The following is a 22,179-nucleotide window of genomic DNA, read 5'->3' on the forward strand; positions in this document are numbered from 1 at the left end:
TTTGTCACTTTTAAAATTGGGCCCTCGTCTATTCAATTGCTTGTAACTTTACTTCTAGAGGTCACATTGCATTCAATGTGGTGTCATAATGTGCAGGATTAGATAGTGCATCTATTAAAAAAAACAAATTTACCCAAATATTGTTCAGTTTTGAAATTGTGATTATTTTTCCAACTGTAAGGATACTTTTATTGGCGCAGTATATAACCTAAATGTAAATGAAACAAAAACGGAAGAATATAAGATCAAACGGAATGGTGATGACAGTTGGAAATCCTGCAAATATCTTGGGTCACTTCTGGACACAGAATTCGATATCACAAGAAGGAAGCGTCTTGCCATAGCAGCTTATAATAAACTAAGCTAAACTAAATCAAGTTGTCAAAAACAAGAATGTAACGCTCAAAAACAAACTGAGAATTCTCAACACGTACGTAGACAGTATCTTCTTGTACAACAGCGAACTATGGACAATAAAAAAATCAACCGAGGAAGAAGTGACACTTTCCAATGATCTCTCCTGAGAAGGCTATTAGACATCAACTGCCCGGATCAAATGCATGGCCAAAGAAAATTTCAAATCAAGAACTTTACGAGAAAACCAAGGAAACAAAATGGAGTAATAAAATCAAGAAAAGGCGGCTCCTTTGGTTAGGACACCTCCTGAGACTACCTGATGCATGATATCCCAGCAAAGCAACCCGGCAAAGCAAGCTCTTCAAGAATACGAACGACACGTAAAACGACCAAGAGGGAAAGCACCAAAAACTACGTGGATATCAGCAATTCAAAAAGAGCTGAAAGAAATCAATGAAGAAAGCGATTGAACTTTCAAGAGAGAGACCTGCCTGGAATAACTTTATTGATGGCGCTATGTCAAACTGCTGACGAGAAGCGTTTATGATGATGATGATGATTTTGTATGCAAATTAAATATAGGCCTATTGTGTATGCAAATTAAACCATCTTGGTGTCCGGGGACATTTACTGTCACCGAAAGAATAGACAACGGGTGATTTTAAGAAATGGAGCGTCTAGTTGGAAAGTGTGGTCCCTCAGGGATCGATACTGGGTCCGGTGTTGCTTCTCCTCTTCATGAATGACATCCCAAACATTATTTCATCCTGCATCGCTAAAATGTTCGCCGATGTTTTTCCTGATTTAGGTGTCACACATTAAAAACAGTTTTATGGTTCAGTGAATAAATTAAAATGAATGCTGCAGCTTATTAATGTCTTTCAATAATGAATAGGCCTTCCTTCATGTGAGATGGCTTTCAAGCATCGTTCTTCTCTGCTGGTTACCCGCATGCTGCAGGATTTGCTGCGAAGTCCTTTAAGGTGGTGTTCACACTTGTTCGCTTGTAACAAGTTGAGTCTTGATAACGACCACCCATAGGCTATAAATGTTTTTGAACCATTCAGGGAATGACCAATGAAAAAATAAAAGATCTAACCAGGAATCTGTTGGTCCATTGGATCAATGAACAAGATTCATGATCACTGAAGTTACAGTTGTTCCTTCATAATCAATTTAATTAGAATGAAAAACTTAAATTTACGCATTTTAATGCACAAGGTAGAAAAGTGCAATTTTTTTTTGGCCGAAATAAACGGCTGTATTTCCCGGGTGTATTTCTCAGTGAAGATGATAAAAGATAACAACAAAACTCCGTTCATTTGATGCATAACTAATCAGCCTATGTTCCAAACTTTAAAACAAGAGAATTGATCAAGCCGCTTTTGGATTATATGCCAAAAATTCGTAGGGGGACTTTTTTTTTTTTTTGAACCGTTTAGTAAAATCCCAATTTGCTGGTGCTCATGTGGCCACACCTCTGGTTGATCAATTCAGGCGGCATAGGACACGCAACACGGACGTACGAGGCCCGGTACGAGGCTGGCGAAGATACAGGGCTGACAGCCCCATTCACAATACACGGTTAGCGATTATAAATGGACAATTAACATACTTGCAGTGGGGTACTTTGCAGAACCCCAACGGTTTTAGAGTAAGATAATTTTGCTTTGACACCACATAACAAATTTAGAATTGTTTGTGAAGATTTCATGATTATGTGTTAATCCAATGGCGACGTCAAAATAGCGATATCGCATCCACCATCATCTGGATCAATTTTTTATTTTTACAGCGCCCTCTTGTGATGATTCGCGAATTGATTGAATGACCTGTGACCTGAAATGCTGAAAAAATGTTTTGGTTGCTACAACTGATTCGATCATCATGATGGTTTAAGATTTAAACCGGCATTTTGCATACATTTTACCTTACAAACACCATGGATGAATATGACGGTAAGTTACCAGGTATCTGCGTTTTGAAACAATGATTGCCCTCTTTCATTTGTCCAAAAGTCAACCAGTTTTCTACTACTACGACACACACAGGCTCAGCGACTGTCAATTTCATGATTTTGACTTGAGCACGCATGTTGAGCATTTGTTGAGTGTTGTCATGTCAATGACAATGTCATCATCATCGTCTGGCTTCACCTGAAGCGTTGAGCAGTATTGCTACAGATACAGATCATGGACATGGTCTTAAGCATGATAAGGGAGTGTTCATAGAATATTTGGTGGGGGGGGAAAATATGGGAGAGGGATCAAAAAAATTGTGGGTCCTAAAATGGGGGATCAAAAAAAATTCAGTCCTGAAATTAAATAGGGGGGATCTAGTCCGAATAATCAGACCCAGAACAAAATATTAATTTCTGACATGATCGTACTGGGTCTGAACTGTTTCCATATGAAATCTTGATGGCAAATTGGACAATAGAAGCACATGTTTCTACGTGACAGCTTTATAATCCCTATTCAGGTTACGTGAATCACGCTATTGTGGACCATCCTTCTGATACTTGAGTGTTTGGACAAGCGGAACGGTTTTTGTCTACCTCTCTGTTTGTAAACAAACCAGGAGGTCGAATCGCCCTCCTCGCCGAATCACGAAAGTCAGCGTAATAGTACGGCACTGGGGGGATCAAACAAATTTGAAGGTCTGGGCCTGGCTGGGGTAAAATTTCACGGACTGTGCAAATTAAATACCCCCTATTTTGCCAATTTCGTGTTCCTTGCTACTGGTAAAAATAACACCTTTTCTGTGCAATTTGGTAAATCTCATCATGGTTGTCAACTTTTGTGTTGAGTTGGGGGGCCGGGACCAAAACCCCTGAATTCTCATACATGTATTTACAGTGTTCAACGTAAGACGTTTTTTTTAAATGCGTAGCATTATCAGCTTGCAGTACTTGATTTTTGGTAAACCTTTCCACACTTCACTGTATAAGTCTATGGCATAAAATTGCTACACATTAATCGTGTAGCAAAGTGATAAAAAATGAGCAGCATTTTGATCCGCCATACCGGCTATGGCAAACGCTGCATGTACATTGTATGTCTTCTCAGATTATAAATATAAAGGTACTGGGTATAAAATATATTATAATAACATTGAGAAAACATTTTTGAAAACTTGATGCAAAACATTCTAACATAATAATGATATTGTTAAGTGCCTGATTAAAATTAAGCCCAAGGTTTATAAATTTTGGTGCAGCAAAAGTGCACAAAAATTAAAATTGTGTTTTAAAATAAATTACTGGTACCTAAGTAAAAGTGAAAGATTTTTTTAAGTCCTTAAAATTGTCATTAATTAGGTATTTATGAAATGAAGAAATGGCAAATATGTTTTTTTTTTCTCATCAGTGTGGGGATTTTTTTCTGTCTTACTTATGGGGAAAGATTTTCTTTCTCTCTTTTTTTCAATTTTCATGCCCTCTGGAATCTGCACCCCTTCACTGTAACCACCAGTCTGTGGATAGCCACTGTGTGTGAGTGTGTCCTCAAACACAGACTCACATTTGATGGGAGTACCTGTGTTGAATTTCACTAGATTACATTTTGGCTGACACACAATATATTTTATGACTTTTTTCATACATGTAGAGGAACCACCTCCTGCATTAAACTTGGAACCATGTCAAATATGTGGAAGGACATTTGTGCCAGAAACACTGGTAAGTTTGGTGTAAAAACTGGACTCAATTTTTAATTATGATCAGTAATGTTTTACAAAGAGGAGGTCCAGATGTTCGTAATTTGGATTGGGTATAGGGATGTGCGACTTGAATTCCAGAAGCACCCAAAAAATATAATTTGACAAACCTTTAAGGGAAGGGGTATGAACGCTTGGACAGTATTTATTGTGGGACATTAGAGCACATCAGACATATCGAATTGCATTCTGAATACGAAGAATGTCCTTCTGATATCAAATAATTTTGATTTTTGAAATTGCAATGTAATACACATTTTATGGCAAATCATTAAAATTGATATTTTTGATATTTAACAGTACTTGAAGTAAACTTTATAAATCTGATGATTTATACTTTAAAGTGTATGTAGGTGGGATGAAAAGCCGACGATCAATTGAAAATGTTGACCTTTCGTATTGAAGATATGGATTTTTTTTCCCAAAACACCACAAAAAAAAAAAAAAAGGTCTTTTGGGAAAAAATCCATATCTTCAATATAAAAGGTCAAAATTTTCAATTGATCGTCGGCTTTTCCTCCCAGCTACTGAGCTACATACACTTTAAGAATATATCATTAGATTTATAAATTTTATTTCGAGGACTGTTATATATCAAAATTTGAAAATATCAAATTTTAATAATTTGTCATAAAATTTGTATTATATCGTGAATTTCAAAAATGAAAATTATTTGATATCAGAAAGACATGCTTCAGATTCAGAATGCAATTCGACACGCCAGAGGTGCTCTCATGTCCCACAAAAAATACTGTCAAACGCCTATAAACGCTCATTCTAGATCCCTTAAAGAGACCCAAATATACACTAATTTTCAAAATTTTTTTTTTCAAAAGTTTGCTCAATTCTAGACAATTTTTACAAATATTACTGAAACACAATAAAAATATATGCACTTTTCCAGAGTTTTTAAAACAATTTTGAAAAAAAACCACCAACCCCAAAATGAAAATTCCCAAAGTTATACCAAAAACCCTGAAAATGCAAACCAAATATATGGAGTCCTACAAATGTATATGGCACACGCCCCCATACCCACATTTGCACTTAGAAGAAGCATACATGATGTCAATAGCAACAAGACTACATGTAAACATGTGTAAAGATAACGGTCATTATACTCAAAGACTAAATGTAAGTTTTTATTATATAATTATATTTTGTAGTTACTCTTTTTTCCGCTTTTATTGTGGCATTTCGTGGTTGTGTTGTTTTACCCTGTAGGCCTATTGTCTTGTCTGTTTTACAAGAAGTTTAAGGGGTACTACACTCCTGCCCAATTTTGTGCCTATTTTGCATTTTTCTCAAAATTATAGAGCATTGGTGACAAGAAAGATGTATATTATAGGGGCAAGGACTACAACTGCTACACTGGAAATTTTATTTCAGCACAGACAACAGTTGTGGAGTTACAGTCAAAAATGAGGGAAAACCAAAATTTGATCAATAAATCAATAACTACTTGCCTTGAGTTACTGAATTTTCAGTACAGTAGTTGTAGTCTTTGCTCCTATAATATACATATCTTACTTGTCACCAATATGCTTATACTTTTTGAGAAAAAGACAAAATAAGCAAAAATTGGCTAGGGTGTAGTACCCCTTAATAAAGATATATTACAAACTATACACTTGACACATTTATTTTTTTATTGAAAACAACAACAGACACACATTTTTTTTTTTTTTTCTAACTATGTATTTTATTCAATTTTTTTTTTTCATTTATTTTCTTTTTATTTATGAAATCCTGTTTTCTGTTTTCTACCACAAATTCCGTAAACTTTGTCCATTTTCCGTATCACAGAAACTTATATGGCTTTAAATTTATCATTTTGATTATCATCACATTTTGTCAATAATTGGCATGAATTTCTCTTTACTCAGGTAAAACATACCAGGATTTGTGAAAAAAATTCCGCAAAGAAAAGGAAAGTGTTTGATTCCACCAAACAGAGACATGAAGGCACTGATATTGCATCTGTATCTAAGTCAAAGCAAACAAAACAACCTCCATCGGTATGTATAATTAAACCAGTGCTGTAGTCCAGACCACCAGGGCTGTCAACTCTCTCGCATTGGCCGTGAGTCTCACGCATTGGGTCACTTTCTCACGGTCTCACGCCAAGGTATTATAATCTCACGCCTTGGTAGTAAATCTCCGCCTTGGTAGTAAATCTCACGCAAAAAGCTGGAAAATGAGTAAAATCTCATGCATCATCCAAATAATTTGTTGTCCCTACCCGCCCCCCCCCTCCCCGCTTTTCAGATTCTCGAGGGCGGTGGCTCAAATAATCACAGGTCAAAATGAACACTGTTGTCGGAAAATCCCGGTATGCCTCTGTCTCACGCCAAGCAATTCCAAAAAGTTGACAGCCCTGCAGACCACCTCATCCAAGCCTGAGTCATTGGAGACCATGTCCGAGTACCTTGCAACTTGAGTTCATTTTGATTCTCTAAATACTGAATCTTAAACCACCCAGCATAATGAGCTGTTGAGAATCCATTGAATAAAAAATGAATATGCTTTGTCCGAGTAAACTGCATTTTATATTTAATTCTCACAAATCTTGGATGAAATTAAACCCAGTTTTGTACCGTCACACCAGGGCACAGGCATGTTCGTATTGAATTCTTTTGTTGTTAGAAGGGACATTATTAAGTGACAATATTAGATCATGTTGTAATGTACAAATGTCAGTACCAATCTATTTGAAATCGGCCAGTAACTTTTTAGAATTACTGTTATTACAGTTTAGATACACTGTTGTCGACAAGGCTATTGTCGACAGTGCTATCGACAAAGCAATTTCCCGATTGCCGACAAGCATGGACCATTGTCGACAAAAACTTTTTTTTTTTTAATTGCAGAAAAGCTTAAGATATGCTCAACATCGCCATTATTTACAATGAAATAACTGCATCAATCTTTTATTTCATTCGTAAGTGGTGCAGATTATCTTTCCACTTTATATTCCAATATGCTGATGATTCGTATAGCATATGGTAATATTTTGAGGTAAAAAAACAGTGCATAACATGGTCTCTGAAGATAATATTTTGACTTCATTGATGTATTGCTTTGTCGACAACTAGCGCTGTCGACATCAGATCTTGAGATTTGACGATTGTCGACAATGTAAATTCTACTCGGCAACAGCCCTAATACACCCCTGATTGAATCTTTAGTAGGCTTTAGGCATGGGAGCACAAATCTACCTCACTAAGGTAGGGCCGGCCTCACTCACTCCACATATTTTCTCAGACTGCATTACCTGACCCCATCAGTTCCCAGGTTGGACTCCAACTTGGACTCACCCTATGTGGTTGGCTAGAGTGAGGCCAGTTGATGTTCCTTCTGTCCACTTTGTAATAATAAGGATTTGTGGTTTCCCTTGGCTATTTAATACTTACACAAAGGCTCAGATCCAATTCTCTGATGGGGCATGGCTACATGCTATAAGTGGGTGCGACTGGCCATGGGTAGTGGGGCCGACCTTGGGCTAGCCTGCCTTGGCCTCACTCATTTTATAGTGGAGCCAGGGTGAGGCTTACCCTAGTATGATACTGATTTGTTCTCTAACTCTTTAATCAATACAGAACAAATTATTATATTGATGGAGATATAAATGATAATTTTATTTTATTTTCAGAAAACAAAGAAAAACAACTGGAGAGCAAAACATGAGGAATTTATATCTAATATAAAAAATGCTCGAGCTGTTACAGTGGCAATCAAGACAGGAGCTCCTTTGCCACCCCCACCATCTCAAAAAAGAACCGTCAATCCAGGTAAAATACTTGTATATTCAAACCTCATTTTACACTGGGTAGTTAAATCCTTATAAGGGATGCTTAAATTATGTAATGTTTTTTGTGCAATTTGTTCTTTAATATCAGTGGTACATCTTTATAATTTGAATGTATCCTTTTTCTTGTAGGTTCACAATAGCTTTACCATTTAATGAAAGACTCACTTCTTAGAGGAATATAATATTTCCCCATCACTTCAAGATCAAAAAATCTGTAAAAAAATCACTCGCTTTGTTCAAATTTTTTCAGTCAAATCAATCAACTTTAGGCCAAGTAAAAATAAAAACATGTTTCTCGTCCGGGTTTTTAAAAATAGGGAGAATGAGGGGCTTTTTATTTTTTATTTTTTATTGGAAAACGACGCTAAACACCTGTATTTGGCACTATGTTTCGGGTTTTTGACATACAGATTGATATCTTAGAAAAAGGAAGAGGCCCTTTTTATTTTATTGTTTTGAGAGGTAGACCCCTCTAGTGATCACAAAACTCTGCTTAAATGATGTATTATGTATTTACAAAGCCGTAAAATAAGTTTCAACTTCTGAAACATCTTTTTCTACAAGTTATAACTGAAAGTTTACAAAATAAAAAGAAATTTGAAAAATCTTCAAAAAATGAGGAGGGCGCGGACGAGAAACATGTTTGTTTTTTTACTCGGCCTTAGCCAAAAGATGACTGCTTTTTACATGTATGATACACCCAAAAATCCCCCAAACAAACGCTAAATCTGGGTTGGTAAATCGGGCCTGCAGAACAGGGCAAGTTGTTCTTTGTCGCTAAAGAGGAAAATGAGCTTTTTCTCTATTAGAAAGATCATGGAAATAGTAGTATTTCCATGGAAAGGTCAATTCACTACACCAAAGATACATATGTGACCGTCCACGGCGAATGAGCCGTAAATTCCCCCAGTCAATTTTCTTTTATTTCGTGTTTAAAAAATAAACATCATAAACTTAAAAATGGTATATCATTTGACTTCAAACGATATCCAGAAGCGGGGTTATGGTTTGTTAAACTTTGCTCCTTCAACAAAATTATAGCTTTTTACATTTTTACATGTGTCTCTTTTTCCACATTGCTGGCAATAAATATCAAACAGTCATAATTGGTGGTCATTTCAAATCATCCTCAAGTCAACGAGGTTTAAGAAAGTTCTCTCATTGTTAATTGTTGGTTATGCATACCTGTACAAAATACAACCTACCACTTGTACAGGATTTAGCAAAAGCAAACAAAGACCAGAGCTATTAAAAGTTCTATAGCCATCTAAGGTACGGTAGAAGCTTATTATCCACTTCAACAATAGGATTATTGATTAGTTTTTAACTATCAAAATGAGACGGATGTCGGGCCAGCTTAAGTTACCGATTAATATGACCTTCGTACACATTTTACACCGTAACTCAGAATACAATTTAGGGAATTTACGGCTCATTTGTGCTGCCGGGTCACATATGTAGAATTGTCAGTTCGTATTAAATGTCTATATACATTGGGCTATTCCATTTATAATCCTTACCCCTATTAAAAAAAAAAAAAAAAAAGAAAAGCGCAGTGATTTATAGTGCGCTACGCACAGGCACAACGCCTAGACGTTGATCCACAAGCCTCAGCACACTTTACAGGCTGTTGCTGACCACTACGGCCCCACATCATTCCATAAACCATTTAACAACAAATCAGGGACTTTGCTGCTTCAAGAGCGTACACCCTAGACATTCCACAAATAACCATCTAACCAGGATCAGCTCCCGAGTTTCAGTATGGGTTACAACGAGACAATTAGCAGTAAGTTCCTTGTCCAGGGAATTTCAAGCTAACTCAATTTTTCCACGAGAGCATACTAGGCACCGCCAGGGTTCGAACCCGCAATCTCTCGCTCTATAGTCGAACGCCTTAACGATTGAGCTAACTTGACTGCTAGAATTATATACCCCTATATGGGAGCAGGAAAGTTGAAAAAGAAGGAGGGAGAACGGAATTATATCCTTGAGATGATCCCGTAGGTAATCCTGTCGCACCTATTCATAGTCCTTTATTCTCAAGTAGTTACACATCTACTTGAAAGTAGCCTTTGATGTGATGTGAGTTGCCGACTACGGTTGATTAAGTTTCACTCCAGAATTGAAACCATATCCAATGTTTCTAGAGAATCCCTTGAAAGTATGACACGTGTGTGTTAAGTACCTGATGTTGCTCTGAAGGGATGCCACACGTGGATACTATAAGAAAGAAATGTAGTTTTGTAAAGATTCCAAAAAAATCCGCCCATTTTGGAACATATATTAATTATTTAGGAGAGTGTTTTAGGATTTTGTTAGAAAAGGGATGATTTTTGATCATTTATATTTTATTGTTTTATGTATTTTCCTGTCATTTCCTGCAAACCTAATAAAGATATTTTGATAATTGAAAATAGGCTGTATCATAAATCGTAGAGGTTGAAAGCGTAACCAAACGTGCAAAATTATTATTTGCCATGGAACTTCGGTCATATTTTATTTGAAATAAACTGGATGTTAGGATCTGCATGCATGGTATGCATAGTATTGATGGTATACAGACACTGACCTTTCCCTAAAAATAGTAAGCAGCAACTTGTGTATCACACCCGTCATGGGTTCGAACCCTTTTGTTGTATTTTATTATTAAACCTAAATAGCGTGATTGCTTTTGAATGAGCGGCAACACACATATTTTGTTTGAGGATAGCTGGATCTATCTCCTTTCTTTACATCTTCTCTGATGGGAGACATGATGTTAATCTTGCACACAGGGTGAATTTCAAATGAGGTTACCAGAATGGGTTGGTGACTCCATTCTCCATTTGAAATCTACACACCTTGTATGGGAGATTAAGGTCATGTCTTCCATACTCCATAGGGGTGGATGACCAACAAACCATTTGTCTAGTAAAGTATTATAATAATTATGGTCTGTATTAATGCTTAGTTGTTGCTTTTATTTGATCAGATTATGTGCAATGTCCACACTGCAGTAGGAATTTCAATGAGGGCGCTGCAGAGAGACACATCCCATGGTGCAAAGACCAACAGAATAGGATTGGTAACAAACCAAAGACAAAATCTGCAGACAGAGAGAAAATGAATATTAGAACAAAGGTAAAGACTGGTATCTGATTGAACTTACCTTGTAATGTAAGCACATACACTGTTTATCCGCATGGGGTTTGGAATTTGAAAATTGGTAAAAAGGGTGGGGGGGGTTAAAATTTTGCGGTATAAAGGGTGGGTTTCTAAAAAGCATGGGAGATACATATAAAGTGTGTGGGTAAAGCTACCAACTTCCTGAACTGGTGGGACACTTGATTCAATACGCTTGACAGAAATTTTGTTGAGTTGTTGCTTTGATCCAATGAACAGAAATTTAGTTTTATCATCATCAAGTTTTATATTTAAAAAAAAAAGTTGCATTTCATCCATAAACAAATTTCATTGAAGCAATCCTGAAGGGATTTGATGCTAGCATTCAAGTGTGCTGCTTGTTGATTAGGCAAAAAAAAAAAATTGTTTGTTTGTCCATAGAGGCTTATGAAACAGTTGGGTCGGTAGGTCGGATTTTTTTTTTTTTTTTTTTTTAGACATTGCACTTGAAACTGACAATTTGAAGACTGGTAAATAAGTCAAAACACACAGCACTTTACTGGTTTAACTCTTGAGATGGTTCTGCATGTTATACTGTTCATTTTCTTTGCATTTTCTTTCTTTAATTTACACTAACCACTGTTTTATACGGTGTCCCATCGATGCCATACAAAAAATAAAATCAAAAAAAAAAATACAAAAAAAAAATTAAAAAAAAAAAAAAAAAAGACACGGTCAGGACCAGGGTACACGGTCGGTCGGACGTGGACAAACAATTTTTTTTTTGGCCTTACAATTGAAAAAAGTATTATGAGGTTATGGTAATTGTGGCTCAAACTATTTAATGACTCGTATAAATGGTCATACGGAATGTGGCACAAAGTGACACAAATATTGGTGTCATTTTGAAGGCCTCTGCTCTGTTGCTCCTTTTGTAGGTTAAATTAGATACAAAATTAAGTAATTTTGTCAAATGTTTAGAAAAAATTACAGCAATTTCACCTTGGATCCCAAATTTTATGAGACCTGTTGCCATAAAACTAGAGGAACATTGCAGATCTTTATTTTTAAGGAATGGCAAGATTCATAATCACTAGATAATAAGCCTTGAAATAATATTTAACTAGAGAGGATTGCTCCATATCACTTAGTGTTTAAAAGTCAATATTTCAAAGAAGAATTCTTTCGTTTTTATTGTTTTTATTGTTTTCTGGCCTATAATCCTCATTATAGGAGAACACGTCCCAAATTTCAAAGAATTGTTAAATTTTATAAGAAATTGTCATATTTTCTTGGAAAATTAGTATTACTAGACCACAAACCTATAGCTGGGACTTGTTGGTGTTTTGGAGCTATCACGCTGAGGTTTGTTGTCACCGAGTTTGAGCCCTGTACTCCTCTACATGCAGTTCTAATATTTGGCCCCAGATGACCTTTGACCTGACCCCTGCAAAATGTTCCAAAATGTTCGCCTGATCATGAGGTTTGTTGTCACCGAGTTTGAGCCTTGTACCTTTTACAGATGTCCAGATCATGGAATTCTAAGATTTGACCCCAGGTGACCTTTGACCTGACCCCTGCAAGATGTTTCATAATGTTTCCCTGGTCATGAGGTTTGTCATCAGTGAGTTTGAGCCTGTACTTCTTACAGATGTCCAGATAACACAATTCTGAGATTTGACCCCAGATGACCTTTGATCTGACCCCTGCAAAATGTTTCAATATGTTCCCATGGTCATGAGGTTTGTTGTCACCAAGTTTAAACCCTGTGCCCCTTACAGATGTCCAGATAGTGCAATTCGAAGATTTGACGCCAGCACATTATGGGTATACAACCACTTACCATGAAGCACATTCCTATCCATAAGGGAAGGTCCCTCCATGTATACATAATAATCAAATGAAATTCTGCAAACTACATATATTTAAAATAATTACAAAAATCTTTGCTATTGCTACAGTACAAACCCCCACTACCAGGCAGCAAGAAGAAACAAACCTTAGCACCAACAAGAGCCTCACCTGGAAATATGAGACAATCCAACTCTGCATCAGAACTGGACAGACAGCTAGATGGATTAAATATACATGATAGACGAGGCAGAGGATCAAATGCAAGAGAAAGAGCAGCTGGCGGTAGAGGTGTCAAAACAAGAAGCTTGAGTTCAGATCGAAAAGGTGGAGGAGGATCAAAGAATGGAGTGAATGGTTACCGCAATTCTAGTGGAGAAGGCATCAGAAGGACAAGGTAGGCTTCAAATTGAACAAATGTTTTGTCAGCACATCATGAAAGCATGTACTCATCCAAAGTTAATGACAGATGTGTATTCTTTTGTATCCGTTTGTTTTGTCTTACGTACAGAAAAACCTCACTGCACGCTAAAACTAAAGTAAATTTCCTAATTGTTTAGAGTTCTGTGGCATGCGTTTAGCATGTAAGGACGTGAACGCAGAAGTGAAAAACAACTACACCGATTGGCTGATCATCAATCATGACAAGTCACAATGAGATGGTTTGATTGACCCATTGGTCATCCAGCACGTAAAAGGGGCGGATACGTTGCCTCAATCATCAGTGCCTACCCAGAATTCTGAACAATTAGTGATATTTACTTTAAAATGCATGAAATAAATTTTTTTGCTGCCTGAATATAAAATGCATGATTTTTTGCTGCTTTTAGGTCCCAGTATTTGGATGACGATGATGATGAAGATTATGGTTACAGTCCCAGTAGCCGCTCATCCAGCAGTCATTTATCGGCCAAGCATAGGTTAGTATTTTTAAATACTATTAAAATAGTGTAATCATAGGTGACCTTTCATTCAGCCAATCACAGCTTAGTATTTCATTAGCCAATCACAGATCAGTGCTTGTCAAGTCAACTTATACGTCATTCTATTTATAGCCAATCATTTCATCCACAACAACTTTGATCAATAAAGGCATGTTTAATATTTGGCAGGTTTTTCAAATTTAAGTGGATTGCCTAAACATCTTTTTCTTATGCAACTATTTCCTTTCCTGTTTCCTTTTTTGTTGTTGATTATTTCACTCTTCTCAAGTTCTCATTTTTAAGCTTCATTCATGAGGGGTGCATCCTTCAGAGTACTGTGTTGTATGTACTGCACTTCAGTTGAATACCTGAGTGGAAGAAAGGCCCAACTCCATTTTTTTACAAAAATGAGTTAGACCTTGCATTTTATTGCCAGCAGACTGTTCTTCCTTGTGTGTGAAAGATGAGCCAAAATCCACCCTCTAAGTAATCTTCCACACATCTTCCACACACACTTAATCCTGGTTTTCATGGAAGAAAGGCCCAACTCCATGGAGTTGGGTCCTTCTTCCACAAATATTGGGTTAAAGAGGAATTTTGTTCATCTATGAAATCTGCTTTTCACTGCAATAAACTTTCTTGTTAACATATTACATGCTTCTACTTGTGTAATTAATGGATAATTTCCAAACTTCTGTAGCTATTTATAACACATCTGCGGCACTTGCAGTATATTAGTGGAACAAGGACCCAACTCCAGCTTGTATTACGACCTGTACCGTTACCATGGAAACATCATATATGATTTCGAATGTATGTAATCATGTATGTACATGTATTAAAGGTCCCCTGAAGATGAACACATTCTGTCTATAAAACTTTTCCAAATATTAATTTTTTTCTTAATATCTCAAAAACAGTTTTGATGGAGTTGGGCCCTTCTTCCACTCAGGTATTCAGTTGTGGACTGACTGGACCAGCTCTCTGCTGTACATTGTATGCCCTGCATTAGCTTGCAGTAGAGTTCAAGTTATTTCTGTACATTTTAACTTGCCGTTGCATCCCTCGCTCGTTTAGAAAGCCAAGATGCTTCGGTTTTTATTTGTGTTCCTGAGCTATGAAATAAACTCCCTGATAAGTTCTGAGAAGTGAGAGCGGGATCTGAGCTGAAGCACATCCTTATATAGTTGTATAATTGGCTGTTTATGTATGCACACGCCCATTCTTTCTAGCTGGGTTTTTTTTTGCTATAGTTTGTTTTACATTATTTGTTGTATGAATTTTCTGTGCTTTGTGATATTGTATTTGTTCCATTACAGGGTGCCGGATGCTTTGTATTGCACAGTATAAGTGCACATATAATGTTATCAATTCCAATTTTAACAGCTCCAGAACCAGTTCTGGATCACCATGTGCTGAAAACATACTAACACACAATGCTGTTATTGCGTTCTGCAGAATATAATTATGTTCATGACTGTTATCATAGAGCTATGTGGATTGGGAATAGTTGTATGGTAAAATTAAATCAAGTTCTATATGGAGCGGTAATGACCTTGATACACAATTAGTTGCTAGGCAACATGCTGTTGGCTATAAATAGCGCACGTTTTATTCATATCACACTCACTAATTGCTGGCTAGCAAAAACTGAAGGATACTAATAAAAATGATCAATAAGTCATGTTATTGTATTTACTCTGACTAAATGAATTTGACAGCATTTAATCAATTCACTTATTCAAGTTTTACTAATTTACTTTCTTATATATTTTTATCATTTATTAATCTATTACCTAGTTATGTTTTATTTTGTTTGTGATTCTACATTGTAGCATCCTCTTTTTGGCAGATATCCACAAAAAAAGCTAATTATTTTCACAATTTCAGGTCATTCAGACATTGATATTGTAATTTATGCATAATTGCATAGACCCACTGTGATGGAAAATATAAATTGGACAATGTCTTTGTCAAATGATAGAATCTACTTGACAGGTTATGTGCATAAACATCTCAACTTTTTTGGAATAAATTGGGGGATGAGACTGTGGAACACAAAGCATACCATAAAAACTTGATAGTTAGCATGTGTGCTTTTGAAACATGCAAACATGAAAAGTGTAAAGGGTTTTTAACAAATCATCGATACACATAGTTATATACGAACAAGTAAACCTGCAAAATTTGTGTCTCAACCCCATTAATGCAGTTGGTAAAGCGCCTGACTTTGGTACAATTTCATATTTTCAAAAGTGCTCGATAGTAAGCACATGTACATATGCTAATTGCCAACTATTGAGTCTTTATGGTATATTTGTCTGTACTGTTTATTAGAAACCTTAAATTCATGGTGACGATAATCGGTGTACAAATTAAGAAAAAAAATCAGGTTATCCGGCGGATGACCAGGTCATGAAATCTGGTTATCCGCCAAAGTTTTTGGTAATCCGTATATATCCGCCAAAATTGGGATTTAATAAAATATCATAACTACTAATAACTTAAGTACCCAAAATTAAAGAAAAGACACAAATCAATGTACAAAATCCACTCATAAGATTCTAAAATCAAAGTTTTCGGGACTAAATCATTTTTATACTTGCCTGAAGGTGAAAAAGTGTGGTTGTCCGACGGATAACCTGCAGTGAATTTCTGGTTATCTGTCGGCAAATCTGGTAGTCAGGACTACCGGATTACCACTTAATTTGTACACTGACGATAATGCACTCTTTATAGTGCATTGTTTGATCCTTATACAAAAAATAAAATTTTCTACAAGGGGACAGTCTTTCCAAGTACAGTGTGTCTGGAGGAGGCTAACTGGTCCTAAATAAATCACAAAAGGTTTCAAGAATCTTTAAAAAAATTTTTTTTTTTTTCAAAAATTTTCAGTCAAAATCAATTCAATCAAAATATGGCTGTATTTACTTGCATACGGCTAAAAAATCCCCAACGTGCAAAATCTGGGACTGTTGGGCCCAGAATAGGTTTTTTTATTCATTGCCTTATTTTTGAAAGATTTAGGACTCAGGATAAAGCCTACACCCAGACTTAAACCAAAACATGTCCTTTCATTTTGAATAGTATATTTTCACCTCATTGATTACATTACTGACATCTATACAGATATTTATGGCAAACTCAGTTCTCCTATTTCACATAATTAACAATGTTCACTTTGTTTTCTTCAGAAATAGCCCAGGCAGTTTACGTACTCCAACCCCACCCTCATCGTCCAGGTCTACGCAAAACATGAGACGCCAAGCTAGTATGGAAAACGTCAACGGGATGAAAGCACCAAAATACTGTCATGAATGTGGCACGAAGTATCCGATACCCACGGCTAAGTTCTGCTGTGAGTGTGGAACCAAAAGACCTCTAACTCGATGATGAGCTGAGACAGAGACTGATTTTGTGTGAAGCTAAAGTGATCCTGCCTGGTGCTTTTCTTGGGAGAAAATGTCTTAGAAATGTCGGCAGAAAATTCAATATTTGTATTATCTTTACATTGAGATCTACATGTCACATTTCATGGCATTGAAAAAGATCACAAAACCTTTCAGATACCGCCTTACACATAGGCTTGACCTGAGAAACTGCCATTTTGTCAGAAGGGGGTTCAGGGGGGGTATTCTGGGGTCATATTTGTTTACACCAAAATAGGGGAGTTATCAAATTATCAACAGTTTGTGAGTATGAAAATGTCAAAACTTTCTTGTGCTATGCGTGCATTCTTCGCAACATTATAAATGTGTGCACACTACAAGCACATGCTTTTCAAATGGGGCAAGAAAATAATATATAACACATTTCTTGACCTTTTGGGAATAATTTCATTCTGGGTTTGTGTGTGCAATACAATGGTCATAAAAAAATTAACCCAAGATAGAGGGGTCATAAAAATTGACTTAAGTCACTGACATATTCATGACCCCCCTTCTGAAGAAAGTGACACCCCTAATATTTTTTAGAATCCTTTGTGATGAGGGAAAGTTGTAAATTTGCTTGTAAGCTACTTTGATCTTTAGGCTAGCTGGCAGCAACTGCATGCTTACTTCAAAGTAGTATAGAGTACTTTTAACTTTGTGAAGATCAAATGAAACTCACACTTTCAAGTTCATCCATGGGTCAATTTCTTCACTCCACCAAAATATGTAACTGTGCCAAGTGTGGACTCAAGTTTAGTTGGAGTAGAAATGTGCCTCAGAATCTGAATGTGGGCCCATATTTATACCAATTTTCCCAGACTTTTATTAGCCAAATTTAACATAATTTCTAGTGAGTTAAAATTAAGGTATTTTTCTCAAAATTTAAAAAAAAAACCATTTTTATACCAAAATTGACTCAGAAAAGGGGCATAGTTGGCTATGACACCCATATTTGCTCACATCCACATATGGTCATTTGTGCCTCCCCACTGGTGGGCCTGACAGGAACAGATGAATTTAGAGAAAAAAAAGTATTATTACTGGTGTATATGCTTGTAATACTGTAGTATGTGCTCACTATCAGGATTTGATTGGTGTGGCCAATGTGTCTGACCATAGAGAATATACCCAAAGAGTACTGACTCAAAATTGTCCTGTGTATAACACTACGGTAAATCCGCCATTTTGGTTTGTCATTGGATGGCATATATCCCTACAGAATTTATCGGCAAGAGCCTAAAATCAGACTGTATAACTTGCATCTTCTGAGCATGAGCGTTACAAAGGTTTACACACTCGGAGCTAAGCGCACATTTTTGGCACACCGTTTACACACAGTCTAACACAAACAACATGCACATTAAATCAAAGTTTGCCAGGCACCTTATAGCAAAATTATGTGGAGGTACACTATTTGCCCTCTATGAGCGAGATGCAAACATGATGGACTTGGTACTACCTCTGACTGATAGCCCAACTGAAGCCAAGCTGTATAGAAAATGGTAGTAAAAACCATGTGTATTTTACAAGCCAAAGTTGGAACCTTTTTTGATGCTCACATCAACAACAACAAACGAATCAGTTTTGCCTTTCTCTACATTATTGAACAAATCGTTTTGGCTATTTACTGAATGAGCTAGTGGCACATGTTACAATAAATCAAATTCATGGGCAGTGCAAGACCATTGTAAGTGCAATGTGCAATATTTCAATCAATGTACTTTTGATCAATAACACATGAAGAATCCCAACTATAATCAATTGCAGTAAACCTTTGACGAGCGCATACTAAAAGCATACATCGCATTTACTGCGTTGGATGCACTTGTCTCTGATTGGCTGCTGAGGCTATCTGCTGTTGCCGAGTGGAAATATATGAATGAACTGTGCGCCGTACGCGTTGTTAGCTCCGAATTTGCAACATCACGGTAGTCGCGCTCGTCAAAGGTTTGCTGCAAAATAGTATACATAAAAGTGATCTTGGGTTAGCTTAGTGGCCATCAGGAAAGTAATACAGAACATCAATGATTTACAATGAGGAGATTGTGCTACAAACAATAGGTGCTTTACATTACACAAGGCAGCTATTACATTGTACTGCTCTAACGATGGGCTTTCGCTCTGCCCAAGAATTGAAAATAAATTCAGTTTAATTAGCTCATCTAGGGTCACCGACATGCTTGGAAATAATATGTTGAAAACATGATGATAACATTTATTTTCCAAATAGGCATCTAGTCCTCCAGTAAAAACAATTGGATATATATCAACATTCCAAGGTAAAATGTATCTATGTACTGTAGAAGAACAAACCAAAAGAACAGTGAAGCCCTTTGAATGAACTACAATCCAGGAAAAAAATAGTTGGCACACTTGCACTAAACAATGGAAATGCGTGCCCTATCAAAATAGGAGAGGCGAGTGAAACGTGCATGTAATATAATGTGAAGTACAGACTCCCCCCTATATCGCACCCTTCCCCATGCCCCATCTTTCAATGTTGGAGGGTCTCAAGGACCTGTTGACAACATGGCTTGGTCCAACATTGAATTGGGGGAGCAGGGGAAGAGATATACCAAAAGACAGGCAAAGTGTGCCAACCTTTTTTTCCTGGATTGTAGTTTCATTGGAAACAGAGGGGTTAAGATGGCTGATGCCAAATACTTATAGGAGAATTTCGTGATTCTAGCATCCTTGTTTTATGACATTTTCCAGTAGATATCCACGGAAAACCTTATTCCCAAAATTTCAGTTGATTCCGGTTTTGCGTTTGCGAGTTATGCATGAGTATGTGTATTAACACTGCTCCATAGGCCACTGTTGTAATTCGTTCTGGTATACCAGAACGAAATTAAAATTTGAAGATATTTTTGCTAAACGAATTAATCTGCAAGAAATTTTTGGTACATAAACATTATGTAGCCAAAGGTTTCCAGTGGTATAAAAAAGTGGGGGGGGATGAGGCTGTGGATCACGAAATGCCTTTTCAAGCATGTGCTACGTTCTTTACTTTTACGTTATTGATGTCATTTTGACTCACTTCCAGTTTATTTACAGATGCGGATTGAAACAGATTGAAACAAAACTAGTTGCCAATACATAACATATATTTAAAGAGCTTCGTCCAGTGGTGTAGCTGGGGGAACTGAGAGCAGGTGCCCTGAGTGGCTCCTGCCAGGTGAAATTTAAAACTTTTGCAGGCTTCATGCACATTTCATTATAAATAGTCCAAATAGACCAAAATTCAACTTGATTTTAACCAAATTAATAATAAAATAGTATTTGTGCAAAATTGTACGTGCTTCACACACAATTGTGTTGGGATTTTTTTTTGGGGGGGGCAGGGGCTATTTTAACGTGCCTCACTGTCACGTATGTGACGAGATAAAATATTTGTGCAGTGACAATTAACCATCCGTGTAGATATGCTTTAATAGTAGACAATGGTAGAGCCTTTCTTACGTCACATTCAGGTAAAAATGTCAATTTTTTTATTTTTGAAACGCACTCTACTTCATCAACACTTTTAACAGTGAGACACATTAAAATAGCCCCTGGGGGGGGGCACCATTATGTATCCTTGTCCTCCTGGCGTCGCAACCCCTAACTACGCCACTGGCTTCTTCAATCTTTTAGTTTGTTCCTAAACTACAAAACTGTCAATTTCTCTTCAAATCAAAGGTTTATGATATGATTGTTGTAACTTTATGATGTGATTGTTGTAATTTAATTTGTAATTTAATGAATTATGTCCATTGGATATTTTAAAGTTTATCCAAAGACAGTGTACATTTAACAATTATGTAAATTGCATGTATGACTAACAGAAAATGTAACCTTGCAACATGTTACAAGAATCAGTACTACATTAGTTGAAACTAAATAATTAGATGTTTTATGTATTGCATATACATACCATGTCTAATCTGAAAGGAGGTAAGAAAGGCTGACTACGTATCTGCCCTCCCTAAGTATTACTGCAAACAAATGAATCAGAGATACTGACTTCTTACCTGGGATCAATGTGTTAGCTAGCCTAGTCATTTTGGATGGGCAGTTTGCTCCTGGGACAGGCAAAATTAATGGCCAAGTTCAAAAATAATGCTCGAATAAGTTCTATGAACTCAAAACAAGACCAGACTAATAAATGAAGGCTCTAGCAATTGTTATTTGAACTGACTGAATCCCCAGAAGAGGCAGAGGTTTGGTTTATAAGGTTTCCATGTTACAGGGTCAAATTTTGGACAGGCAGTTATGGTGAAAATGATGGGCATTTGTCAAATCCTAGCGAAGACCCTGCCTGGGATATTACTTGGTAGGACAGATATATGCAGCCACAAGATTAGTGAAAATAATTTGAAATAATTTGTTTATTTTGCTTACTGGGAGCGCTTTAAAAGAGTCATCATCAGCTGATGTTGTTAGCTCAGATGTTTATTGACTACGGTTTGCTTAGGCCAAACAAATTTGTTTGTTACAAATGCGTGCGATTTTGAAGAAAAAGAAATGCAGAATATTTTTTTTATTTCAAGAGATTTTTCACCTTTTCAATTTGTGAATAAAAAAAATAAAAAATATTGCATTTCGCATTTGTTTTCAAATCACTCGTGAGCTTTGAGACAAACTTATTTTTTCTTGTGAGATCCATGAAAATATAGTTTTTTTCTATTATTTACCATTGTAACATTTGTTGAATTTAAAAATGATATAATTTGTCCTAGGTAGGACGTGAGAAGTGCACATTGAGTAGGTGGATCATACTTGTATTTTTTTCTCTATCACCTTGAGTAAATGATAGCAAGCAGAAAACAGTATTATAGCTAGATATTAGGTATGTTTATATATGATGCAATGAAATCAGACGAGTAGGCTATTGACCATATTGGGCCATTCCCAGTTGCCATACATACACCCCCTATGGAAGACATGACCTTAATCCCCCACGCATATGTGAATTACAAATGGGGTCACCTGAATGGGTGAC

At 36.5% G+C, this 22,179-nt stretch overlaps 1 protein-coding gene across 2 annotated transcripts; it reads left to right on the forward strand.

Moving 5' to 3' along the window:
• The first annotated feature begins 2,204 nt into the window (after positions 1-2,204).
• LOC140150833 (zinc finger C2HC domain-containing protein 1A-like) lies at positions 2,205-20,136 on the forward strand. Of its 2 annotated transcripts, XM_072172973.1 has the most exons (8): positions 2,205-2,315; positions 3,966-4,036; positions 5,961-6,092; positions 7,727-7,865; positions 10,860-11,008; positions 12,952-13,238; positions 13,672-13,761; positions 16,959-20,136. In XM_072172973.1, exons 1-8 carry the CDS (start codon positions 2,300-2,302, stop codon positions 17,155-17,157), a joined length of 1,083 nt encoding a protein of 360 aa, XP_072029074.1. In that variant the 5' UTR covers positions 2,205-2,299; the 3' UTR covers positions 17,158-20,136. The 2 variants fall into 2 exon arrangements, with proteins under 2 accessions (XP_072029074.1, XP_072029076.1); XM_072172975.1 differs by lacking the exon at positions 13,672-13,761.
• The last annotated feature ends 2,043 nt before the right edge of the window (positions 20,137-22,179 follow it).

Source organism: Amphiura filiformis, chromosome 4 (genome assembly GCF_039555335.1).
Source record: "Amphiura filiformis chromosome 4, Afil_fr2py, whole genome shotgun sequence".
Classification (NCBI taxonomy): domain Eukaryota; kingdom Metazoa; phylum Echinodermata; class Ophiuroidea; order Amphilepidida; family Amphiuridae; genus Amphiura; species Amphiura filiformis.

Excerpts from the sequence above, each read along its gene's own strand:
- LOC140150833 (XM_072172973.1), top strand. Across the intron at positions 4,037-5,960 it reads CATTTGTGCCAGAAACACTG|GTAAAACATACCAGGATTTG; the intron begins GTAAGTTTGGTG and ends CTCTTTACTCAG. Across the intron at positions 11,009-12,951 it reads AAATGAATATTAGAACAAAG|TACAAACCCCCACTACCAGG; the intron begins GTAAAGACTGGT and ends CTATTGCTACAG.